The 13102-nt window shown below is 39.6% G+C and overlaps 1 protein-coding gene across 4 annotated transcripts in view; it reads right to left on the minus strand.

Moving 5' to 3' along the window:
* The window catches only part of SPAG1 (sperm associated antigen 1), a 94078-nt gene that overhangs the window by 15359 nt on the left and 65617 nt on the right, over positions 1–13102 (minus strand). For 3 of the 4 annotated variants that reach the window (XM_082364267.1, XM_082364269.1, XM_082364270.1), the window contains 2 exons: positions 12810–12909; positions 7630–7782 (listed from right to left, as the gene is read on the minus strand). In XM_082364267.1, the coding sequence (XP_082220393.1) occupies positions 7630–7782; positions 12810–12909 (253 nt within the window). The remainder of the gene's footprint in view (positions 1–7629; positions 7783–12809; positions 12910–13102) is intronic. The other variant, XM_082364268.1, reaches the window with a different exon arrangement.

Consider the following 13102-nt stretch of genomic DNA (forward strand, 5'->3'; position numbering starts at 1 on the left):
CTGAGGCAGAAGAACGGATAAGTGACCTGGAAGATAAAATGGTGGAAATAACTACCGCAGAGCAGAATAAAGGAAAAATAATGAAAAGAATTGAGGACAGTCTCAGAGACCTCTGGGACAACATTAAATGCACCAACATTCGAATTATAGGGGTCCCAGAAGAGGAAGAGAAAAAGAAAGGGACTGGGAAAATATTTGAAGAGATTATAGTTGAAAACTTCCCTAATATGGGAAAGGAAATAGTCAAGTCCAGGAAGTGCAGAGAGTCCCATACAGTATAAATCCAAGGAGAAACACGCCAAGACACACATTAATCAAACTATCAAAAATTAAATACAAAGAAAAAAATATTAAAAGCAACAAGGGAAAAACAACAAATAACATACAAGGGACTCCCCATAAGGTTAACAGCTGATCTTTCAGCAGAAACTCTGCAAGCCAGAAGAGAGTGGCAGGACATATCTAAAGTGATGAAAGGGAAAAACCTACAACCAAGATTACTCTACCCAGCAAGGATCTCATTCAGATTCGACGGAGAAATTAAAACCTTTACAGACAAGCAAAACCTAAGAGAATTCAGCACCACCAAACCAGCTTTACAGAAAATGCTCAAGGAACTTCTCTAGGCAGGCAACACAAGAGAAGGAAAAGACCTACAATAACAAACCCCAAACAATTAAGAAAATGGTAATAGGAACATACATATCGATAACTACCTTAAATGTAAGTGGATTAAATGCTCCAACCAAAAGACATAGACTGGCTGAATGGATACCGAAACAGATCCACATATATGCTGTCTACAGGAGACCCACTTCAGACCTAGGGACACATACAGACTGAAAGGGGATGGAAAAAGATATTCCATGCAAATGGAAATCCAAAGAAAACTGGAGTAGCAATTCTCATATCAGACAAAATAGACTTTAAAATAAAGACTATTACAAGAGACAAAGAAGGACACTACATAATGATCAAGGGCTCAATCCAAGAAGAAGATATAACAATTGTAAATATTTATGCACCCAACATAGGAGCACCTCAATACATAAGGCAAATGCTAACAGCCATAAAAGGGGAAACCAACAGTAACACAATCATAGTAGGGGACTTTAACACCCCACTTTCACCAATGCACAGATCATCCAAAATGAAACTAAATAAGGAAACACAAGCTTTAAATGATACATTAAACAAGATGGACTTAATTGATATTTATAGGACATTCCATCCAAAAACAACAGAATACACTTTCTTCTCAAGTGCTCATGGAACATTCTCCAGGATAGATCATATCTTGGGTCACAAATCAAACCTTGGAAAATTTAAGAAAATTAAAATCGTATCAAGTATCTTTTCCGACCACAATGCTATGAGACTAGATATCGATTACAGGAAAAAATCTGTAAAAAATACAAACACATGGAGGCTAAACAATACACTACTTAACAACCAAGAGATCACAGAAGAAATCAAAAAGGAAACCAACAAGTACCTAGAAACAAATGACAATGAAAACACGATGCCCCAAAACCTATGGGACACAGCAAAAGCAGTTCTTAGAGGGAAGTTTATAGCAATACAATCCTACTTCAAGAAACAAGAAACATCTCCAACAACCTAACCTTACACCTAAAGCAATTAGAGAAAGAAGAACAAAAACCCCCACAAAGTTAGCAGAAGGAAAGAAATCATAAAGATCAGATCAAAAATAAATGAAAAAGAAATGAAGGAAACAATAGCAAAGATCAATAAAACAAAAAGCTGGTTCTTTGAGAAGATAAGCAAAATTGTTAAACCATTAGCCAGACTCATCAAGAGAAAAAGGGAGAAGACTCAAATCAATAGAATTAGAAGTGAAAAAGGAGAAGTAACAACTGACACTGCAGAAATACAAAGGATCATGAGAGATTACTACAAGCAGCTCTATGCCAATAAAATGGACAAACTGGAAGAAATGGACAATTTCTTAGAAAAGCACAACCCTCTGAGACTGAACCAGGAAGAAACAGAAGATATAAACAGACCAATCACAAGCACTGAAATTGAGACTGAGATTAAAAATCTTCCAACAAACAAAAGCCCAGGATCAGATGGCTTCACAGGCGAATTCTATCAAACATTTAGAGTAGAGCTAACACCTATCCTCAAACTCTGCCAAAATATAGCAGAGGGAGGATCACTCCCAAACTCATTCTACGAGGCCACCATCACCCTGATACCAAAACCAAACAAAGATGTCACAAAGAAAGAAAACTACAGGCCAATATCACTGATGAACATAGATGCAAAAATCCTCAACAAAATACTAGCAAACAGAATCCAACAGCACATTAAAAGGATCATACACCATGATCAAGTGGGGTTTATCCCAGGAATGCAAGGATTCTTCAATATACACAAATCAAACAATGTGATAAACCATATTAACAAATTGAAGAATAAAAACCATATGATCATCTCAATAGATGCAGAAAAAGCTTTCAACAAAATTCAACACCCATTTATGGTAAAAACCCTCCAGAAAGTAGGCATAGACGGAACTTACCTCAACATAATAAAGGCCATATATGACAAACCCACAGCCAACATCGTCCTCAATGGTGAAAAATGGAAACCATTTCCACTAAGATCAGGAACAAGACAAGGTTGCCCACTCTTACCACTGTTATTCAACATAGTTTTGGAAGTTTTAGCCACAGCAATCAGAGAAGAAAAAGAAATAAAAGGAATCCAAATCAGAAAAGAAGAAGTAAAGCTGTCACTGTTTGCAGATGCCATGATACTATACATAGAGAATCCTAAAGATGCTACCAGAAAACTACTAGAGCTAATCAATGAATTTGGTAAAGTAGCAGAATACAAAATTAATGCACAGAAATCTCTTGCATTGCTATACACTAATGATGAAAAATCTGAAAGAGAAATTAAGGAAACACTCGCATTTACCACTGCAACAAAAAGAATAAAATACCTAGGAATAAACCTACCTAAGGAGACAAAAGACTTGTATGCAGACGACTATAAGACACTGATGAAAGAAATTAATGATACAAACAGATGGAGAGATATACCGTGTTCTTGGATTGGAAGAATCAACATTGTGAAAATGACTATACTACCCAAAGCAATCTACAGATTCAATGCAATCCCTATCAAACTACCAATGTGATTTTTCACAGCACTAGGACAAAAAATTGCACAATTTGTATGGAAACACAAAAGACCCCGAATAGCCAAAGCAATCTTGAGAAAGAAAAACGGAGCTGGAGGAATCAGGCTCCTGGACTTCAGACTATACCACAAAGCTACAGTAATCAAAGACAGCATGGTACTGTCACAAAAACAGAAATACAGATCAATGGAACAGAATAGAAAACCCAGAGATAAACCCACACACCTATGTCACCTTATTTTTGATAAAGGAGGCAAGAATATACAATGGAGAAAAGACAGCCTCTTTAATAAGTGGTTCTGGGAAAACTGGACAGCTACATGTAAAAGAATGAAATTAGAACACTCCCTAACACCATATACAAAAATAAACTCAAAATGGATTAAAGACCTAAATGTAAGACCAGGCACTATAAAACTCTTAGAGGAAAACATAGGCAGAACACTCTATGACATAAATCACAGCAAGATCCTTTCTGACCCACCTCCTAGAGAATTGGAAATAAAAACAAAAATAAAAAAAATAAATAAACAGACATTTCTCCAAAGAAGATATACAGAATGTCAACAAACACATGAAAGGATGCTCAACATCACTAATCATTAGAGAAATGCAAATCAAAACTACAATGAGGTATCATCTCACACCAGTCGGAATGGCCATCATCAAAAAATCTACAAACAATAAATGCTGGAGAGGGTTTGGAGAAAAGGGAACTCTCTTGCACTGTTGGTGGGAATGTACACTGATACAGCCACTATGGAGAACAGTATGGAGGGTCCTTAAAAAACTAAAATTAGAACTACCATATGACCCAGCAATCCCACTACTGGGCATATACCCAGAGAAAACCGTAATTCAAAAAGAGTCATGTACCACAATGTTCACTGCAGCTCTATTTACAATAGCCAGGACATGGAAGCAACCTAAATGTCCATCGACAGATGAATGGATAAAGAAGATGTGGCACATATATACAATGGAATATTACTCAGCCATAAAAAGAAACGAAATGGAGTTATTTGTAGTGAGGTGGATGGACATAGAGTCTGTCATACAGAGTGAAGTAAGTCAGAAAGAGGAAAACAAATACTGTATGCTAACACATATATATGGAATCTAAATTTAAAAAAAAAAAAAGAAAAGGTTCTGAAGAACCTGGGGGCAGGACAGGAATAAAGATGCAGACGCAGAGAATGGACTTGAGGACACGAGGAGAGAGAAGGGTAAGCTGGGACGAAGTGAGAGAGTGGCATGGACATATATACACTACCAAATGTAAAATAGATAGCTAGTGGGAAGCAGCCGTATAGCACAGGGAGATCAGCTCGGTGCTTTGTGACCACCCAGGGGGTGGGATAGGGAGGGTGGGAGGGAGGGAGACTCAAGAGGGAGGAGATACGGGGATATATGTATATGTATAGCTGATTCACTTTGTTATAAAGCAGAAACTAACACACCGTTGTTAAGCAATTATACTCCAATAAAGATGTTAAAAATAAATAAATAATTTTAAAAAGGTGGTCCCCAAGACTGAGAAAGTTACTGGTAATTAGTAGAATGCATTCAAATTAGTTAGCTCAGTAGTACTTTTTGTGTGAAAAAAATTTTATATTTATATAGAGGCAAACGTAATACATACACTTTCCCTACAATTTCATAAACCGAAATTTCAATAGTGATCTTTGGTTATGATAACCACATCTCATATATTTTAGTGTAAAAAATAAATTTGAAAAAATAAATGTATAACCACCCACAATAGCAGAAGAAAAAGAAAGAAAATTTTAGAAAAAAAGAATTTTCAAGCAAAACTTGTATTACGAGCAGAGAGGTAAGGAAGAAGCAGCTGAAAAGAGATGATGTGTTGCCTGGGAATAAATAAGTATATGCAGGGAAATGTAACACATAAGATTCCTGGAGAGGGATATGGTTAATGGAAGACACAGACAAAATAAGCACAGATGTTTAAATTTAAAAAAAAAAAAGCTTCTGTGGCTTAGGTGGCAAAGCAAGCATAAATATGGGATTCATGAAAAGGAATAGTGAAATTTTCTAAATGGATATTTTATAGAAGATATATATGGCAAAACCAGACAAAGCCTCCTCATCTTCTTATCAAATGATGTATCAGCAAGAGCCATTCGATTTAAAAAAATGAATGAGTCTTAAAAGTCAACTTGTGTAAAAGAACCTTCTTGAGTACATATAAAAATTACAATACAATCCTCAAAAAGCTAAACAGAATTACCATATGACTCAGCAATTCCATGCCTAGGTGTACGCCAAAAGGAACTGAAAACAGGTATGCAAACAAAACCTTGCACGTGAATGTTCATAGCAGCACTATTCACAACAGCCAAATGGTGGAAACAGCTGAAAGGTCCATCAACGGATGAATGGATAAACACAATGTGATACATCCATACGACAGAATATTATTCAGTCATAAAAAGAAATGACATCAACATACATGCCACACCGTGGACCAACCTTGAAAACATTATGCTAAGTGAAATAAGCCAGACACCAAAGGTACATATCGTATGATTCTATTTATATGAACTATCCAGAAAGGGTAAATCCACAGAGACAGCAGACCAGGTGCTTGGAAAGGGAGAATGAGGAGTGACTGCTTAATGGGGACAGAGTTTCCCTTTGGGGATGGAATATTTTGGAACTAGTTAAAGGTGATGGCTGCACAACACTGTGAGTGTACTAAAGGCCACTAAATTGTACACCTTAAAATAGTTAATTTACTTGTTATGTGAATTTTACTTCAATTTTTTAACAAAGCATAATGCAGAAGGTTCAGAAATGTGAATGACCACAGTCTCTCAGACATAAATTCCTCCCTTCAGACCATTCAGCCTATCATTATGAACCAGATTTCCTAAAACACCTCCTCAACAGGCCCCTTGTCTCTCTGTCAGATACTTCTTTGTTTCACAAGAACCCCTAACCCTAGGAGAAGATCCTACTTTCCCCAACCATCTCGGAGACTCCCAGACAGAGGATGGGCAAATTAAGAGCAGAATTCCACAGCATGGGGTGAGCCACGCTCTGTCTGTTGGAGAATGCATTCATTCCACACAATTTTACTGAGGATGCCTACTGTACAAAGTACCGCAACTCCAGAGACGGGTAAAACACAACCCCGACCTCCAGGAACTCCTAGAAGAATAAGAGAAAAAGAACTTTACAAAAAGAGAAGGCAGAGAATTTACAAACAATATGGAAAGAAGGCACAGGTGGTAGGAGAGGAGCCTGAAGGGCACGTGTGCTGGGGAGATGGTGGATCAGGGAAAGTCCTCTTCTTCAGGACAAGAAGGAATTAACCAGACAAAAAGGGGGAAGGAGAGCCTTCAGACACATATGAGGAGGCAGCAGATGACGTGCAGCAAGGCAGCTGTGCGGCGGGAGAAAAGGCTTGGAGAGCTCTCAGTGACATGCCTGATTCTACAGGATGGAGACCAAGCTGTGAATGCCCACAGTTCCATCTGGTCCCACTCAGATCCAATAACCAATATCTACCCTTTACTTCCAGACAGGCTGGGACCAGACAGGTCCTGAGCGACCACATGGTAGAAGCACCAAGGAACGGCTGCCCACTCTCCACACAGATCTTTCCAAGAGTTTTTCTCCAAAGTGCAGTGGGACCAGGTGGGGAGGTAAGGCAGGATCTTAAAAAAAGAATTAATCCAAAACCTGCCATTCTCGTTTTCCATAGCTTTGTTCAAGGTCCCCTCGTGGTCTCTCAACGCCCTTCACCTCTCCAACAACTGCGGCCCACACAGACAAAGGCAGCCTGACCTCTCTGTGATCCCCACCTCACTAATGTTCACACTTGGGGAGAATCTGTCTTATGTTAAGTTGTTCCCCCTAGCTATGTTCCAGTTTGCTTAAAGACAGAGACTATGTCATTTTTTTTCCCCCTTTCTGTCTTTTTGTGGGGAGTGGGGCATGGTACACTAGACCAACACGAGGCTCAGTGTAATGTACACATACTTGGAAGAAATTATACTTTGGACAAATGGGGTCAGAAAATATTATACATAACTAGAAACGTTATCCAAGTAGTAATTTTCAAAGTTCACCTGAAAGCAATTTATGAAGTCTGGAAATTCTTACCTTCTCATTCTCACCCAGGGGGTAAATAGGTCATAATATAAATTAGAACCAAATTCTTTGCTATTTTACCAGTTTAAGTTAATACTCATCCTAGATGAGTGTCTATTTAAAGGGTATATAACACAAATATCTAGCAGGCTCATGAAGACATCCATCAAAACCATTTGGTTTTGAAGGAATGAAAGAAGGCAATCATTCATGTAATGCCAGTAACAAAGAACACGTCTACACTTTGATATCGTTCTTGAAGGAGGGGAGGAAAATAAAATCTCATTCCATTAGAAAACAACTAGACCTCAGGCGGCTGCCTCTGATTAGGTTACCTGTTAACACTGTCATTTGCTATCTGGATTCCGCAGTCTATTTGCAACACTGTTTTATAATCCACATAAGCTTTCTGATACTGCTCTAAAGTTTCATAGGCCATTGCTCGTCGAAGAAGAGGCTTGACTGAGAATGGATGAAGTTCCAGAGCCCTAAAGGAGACAGAAATATTACACTGTCATTTGTTTTGAAAATTACTCCCTAACTTACACTAACTGAATGTATCCGATAGGACTGGACTCTCACATACATATCTGATATTTTACCTTGGGGATCTGGCAACATACCAGAAAGGCAAACCCAGAGTAGCAGAGCAATCAAATCTGTGGTTACTTCCTTTCTTTTAAACCAGTATTGAAGCCCTTTGGCATTTACTCTTTCCCCCAGTGAGACTGAACTCCCTGACAGCAGGCGGTGCCCTCCCTCCCACTCCCCTGTGTACTAGCAGAGCCCATCATGGCACCAGGCACAGAGTAGGCTTTCAACAGGTTCTTGTTATTGACAGATTAAAAGGAAAATTTTTATTTGCACCTATGTATTTAATAAGGCACTTAGCACAGAACCACAAAACCTACACTGCATTTTGAAAATCAGCTCTCCAAAACTTAATACAGTTGACTATGATTTACTTGCTGCCAAAGGGCTTCAAACATAGACCCGAGGAAATCAAGGGAGTAAGTATCCAATGATTTCTTGTAAGTCATGAATTTTCACCTTGCACTTTTTAGTCTATGAAGCATTTCCAATATCACTAGAGATGTATTTCAAGGTTATGTTCCTTGGTTTTGTCTGAAGTAACTGCTTAAAGCTACCTCACTATTTAAGGCACTTCATTATACTCTGAAATAAAGCATACAATCAAAGGATTGTATTTATGAATGAAAACTATTGTACTCTTAGTTTTAACAAAATCAACTGAAACTGTAAAGAAGTACTCCGTGCAGAGATCCTATGAAGAGCTAATAATCCACTAACAAATCTCTGTGCCAGACTGTCCACAGTGGGGATAAAGGTTTGCTCTTTTGGTAATTCTTATGCATGAGCAGTTTATATATCAGACATTTAACTTGCTTCAGGAAAAGCACGAGTGAGGGCTTCTTGACTTTCTCCCCAACAGTCCTAGAGATCTGCTGTCTATTCCTGTCTACAGTGATCTGGAAGGAGGAAGCTCCGACAACATCTGCCGGTGCTAGTCTCTGCAGACATTCTCACCTAATGTCACAGCAAGCCTGCAAGGTAAATAGTAATATGTTCATGTTGCAGGTGAGGAAACGGAGAGACACAGGGAGCCGTCTGCCCACGTGCCCGTTCTTCTGAATTTAAGCTACAGGAAAGCAAGGGCGTTGCGGGAGCTGATCACCACTGTATCCCAGTGCCTAGATCACTGCCAGGCCACTGGAGGGACTCGGCAAACCCCTCCCAAATGAACCTGCAGGGCCTACACTCTTTCTACCACGAACGGAAACAAGAGCACCACAGATAAAGGAACTTGGAGTCACCTGCCATTCAGGGGTCCCCAACCCCTGGGCCACGGACCGGTACCGGTCCACGGCCTGTTAGGAACCAGGCTGCACAGCAGGAGGTGAGCGGCGGGTGAGCGAGCGAAGCTTCACCTGCCGCTCCCCACCTCCCAGTCCCTCGCGTGACTTCCTGAACCATCCCCCCCAATCCAAGGAAAACTGTCTTCCGCGAAACTGGTCCCTGGTGCCCAAGAGGTTGGGGACCACTGCTCTACATTGTACAGATACTCAACTGCACGTGTGGGTGTGTTCCTCAGCTGCGTACCATAGAATTTGTTCAAGAAATGTCATTAAACCTAATTAGCTTCATTTCTTGGAAAAATAACCAATTTTGCTCTGCCTAGGTGTTAGGATTGGGGATGATTTTAATGATCTCCTTTGCGTTGTACTGGGTTTTAAGATTTTTTTCTATAATAGGTATGTGTTACTCTTGTAACCAGTAAAAATTATTTTAAAAATAAAATTAAAGTCTATTAAAAACACTCAAACACTAGAAAACAGGTTTCTGGGCATCTGTACCACTGCCTTAAATCTACCTTAGTTAAATGCTTAGGGGATATTAACTACACAAACAGTGATTATAAATATAGGTCACAAACACAAGACTACCCCCATTTTACCAAAGACTTCCAACACCCAAGGTGCTATTTATCCACAAGATTGACCTGAGGTAGGCGTGGAATCTAAAACTGAATGAGATGATGCGTTTAATTTTTAGCATTGCCCAGCCAAGTAAATGCAAGGTGTTTTCTCTTTAACCACAATCCTGAAAATGAATGTGAGCTTTTAAGTGGGAATTCCACTAGAAGAAAAAAAGAAAAAAAAAAAAAGCACATCCATTCATAAAAGCAAACACACACAGAGAACTTTTAAACCAGGGTTTACAAAAGTTTAACTATTCAAGTTAACACAGTTAAGACTCTTAAATCGTCTTCTAATTTCAAGTCCGTCTGCGAGGAGCAAAGATGAGAAAAAGCAGAGGATTACTAGGCAACATTCATTCGTCTTGATTCTGTCAGAATACCCTCAATGGAAAGTCAGTGAAAGATTTTTGATGTGGTTTAGATAACCCAAAAAGATTCTCTGACAGATGGGAACAGTGAAGATTTTTCTTTTAGCTGATAAGCAATTATAAGAATGATAAGTAATTTCTAGAAATAATTCTAGAATTTCTAGAAATTTCTAGAAATAATTCTAGAAATTCTAGAATTATTTCTAGAAATTGTTTTATTGTTTAAAATCATTTGGTTTTAAACTTTTCTTAGGTGTCATAACACTGTTTCATGCTTCACCTGGAAGCCTAACCTAGAAACCTGGAGATGCTGAGGCGAGGAGAGGGCAGGGCCTGCAGCCACTGAGCTCCTCAAACACGCCTCAGGCTCCCAACAGCTGCTCTCCATAAGCCCCTGGGAAAGAGCTCAAGGGAAGTGCTTCGGAGTAGGCCCCAGGAGTGTAGACACTTAAAATCAAAGACTTTTCCCCAAAAATGCATACAAAGTTATTTCATAGGTTCCCCCTCTCCCTTATTTTAAACTTTGCCCCGGGGAGTTTTTCTTTTTCGCTGTTTGAATCCTGCTACCACTTGTTTTGTAATAAGCGCTCCTGCAACAGGAAACAACTCTCCAACAGGAGCAAAGATAATTAACTGAAAAACTAAAAAATAGGCTCCCTTTAAAATGTATGTAATCTTTTTGAGGTGAAGAGAAAACAGTCATCCTTCTGCTAATAATTGGTTCCTAGTTTATACAGATTTAAATACAGCCATATTTCAACATGTTCGCATAAGTAAATCATGGTTTCCCTGGCACTGAAATGAGTTTGAGAATCGCTGCTTTGGAGTAAAATCACCCCATGCCCTTATGCTAAGACTCATACACCAGGTATCAAAGAAAACATCTAAGTAAGTCGGTTTCTAGAAAGGTCAGTACTGACCAGCAGAGCCAGATTCCTCGGCCTAGAACACAGCTCTTAACTAAGGACACCTTACCTAAACCACCACCCACCTCCCTCCCTCCCCTGCAGGCAATCTCCCGCTCTCCTCCAGGGCAAACCTCCATTCTAGCGCCCGCCCCCACTCCTGACCCCAGAGTCTCCTCTGTGACTTCCTCCTGGGTCTACACTGAATCACATTTTAGCAAGAAAATGTCTGCCACCTTACTCTCTCTCTCTCACTTAAGGATAAAGTGAGTCCGCTGTTTTTAACTAGAGTCCTGAACTCACTCACTGAAGGAAGACCTAAGACAAGTCTGAAGGGTAATGTATTACCATCACACACTTGAACTGAAAGGTTCTTAGCTGCAAGTCACAACGTGCCTGATAATCTGCAAATACACGTGGTCTGTTGTTAGTTATGGGCAGCAGTAAATGTTTAACAACTGGCTCTCCTGAGAAAAAGGTCCAGATTTGGGGCATTTGCCAATTTTCATGATATTAGTAGTACTCCAACCATGGCAGATTTCAACTACCAACTTGACTTCAACCAACTCACAAGATCCTGAAAACGTAACAATTAGCTAGTGTGAGCAAGCACAGCAGTAGGTGGGGTCTAGAGTCAGACCAAAGTGAATATAAATATTACTGATTTTAAATCTTAATATGTAAAATAGGCAAAAAATCCAAGCAGCTCACGGCCTTCTTTTTAAACTGCAGGCACAGATACCAGCAAGATTTTATCCATATCAATAAACTGATACTATCAATGGAAAAAAAAATTGTTTACCTTATAATCAAGGTGTCCACATATGCTATTGTCCAAACTAGGGCTTCTGAGAGTGAAAGGGGGTGATATTAACAATTATACCAGACTACCGGAGTAAACCAAAACTGTGAAGGTTAAACCAGTACATATGGCTTCTTATGTTTTAGATGCACTAATAGTAGCTTCTTTCCAAAGGGCTCCTGAAGCAGGCTTATTATTTAATGGTAAAACGATACTTTTTATTCATGTAAATATATTCATCCATCTCAGCAAGTAACTTGTTGAGTACCATGGGTGACTAATGTGCTTGAGGGATGCAACCCTATAATACATGCTTCTTGACCTCAGGGAGCTTAAAATCCAATGCAGTGGATGACATAAGTACCTACAGGTGTGAGAGTGACAGTGCAAGCATTACAGCCATGAAGATGACCAGGGAGCCTGAGGTGACGAGGAAAGCAGAGAGGATGGGGAAGCTGAAGAGGAAGGATTTCTGAAAAGCAAAGATGTGCAGAGGGCATTATAGATATGGACCAAATGGGAGCAGAAAGCTTTTTTGGGGGGCAGTGTGGTGACAGAGGAGGTTATAATTATCTAGAAGACCATACTGAGCCACTGAACACCCGCTGAAACAGTCTGCACAAAATAATGCTTCCGGAAAAGCTATTCTGATGCCACAGTGGATTAGAGGAAGCAGAGAGACTAGTTAGAAGGCTTCTCCAGTACTCTGGGATTGATGTGAAAAAGAGTATGAATTAAGGTGATAGCAGTGGAAGTGAAAAAAGTTTGCACAATCTTCTATAATTGTCTTCATATATGTGAAAGGATTTACGGGTTCTATGTATTAACCAATTAACACATCTTAAATGTCTTAAGAAATTAGACTCTTATGCAGAAAATTTACTATATTCATCACAGTGAAATGATAATCTCCTGACAAAGCTGAAAACGGGCAGTTTACCTGTTACAGTCTTGAATGCAGCCACTGCAGTTTCCGTCTTTTAGGTAACATGCTGCTCTATTTGAATATAAGATACTTAGATCATCTGCACTTCCACTTCCTAAAATCACAGTTAATTAAATACAGTTAAAATCCATTAGCGAAATCACAGTTCACCAGACGACTGAGGTCTCCCGCGGCACTGCAGTCCTACACCCCGCTGCTAATGCAGCTCCGAGGACCTCCCTGTGCCCGCAGTGGCCACAGAGGCCAAGCCCGTAAGGGACCGCTGCAACCGTGCCCGGCGCGGGCAC

This window comes from Balaenoptera borealis, assembly GCF_965194805.1.
Source record: "Balaenoptera borealis genome assembly, chromosome: 17".
NCBI lineage: Eukaryota > Metazoa > Chordata > Mammalia > Artiodactyla > Balaenopteridae > Balaenoptera > Balaenoptera borealis.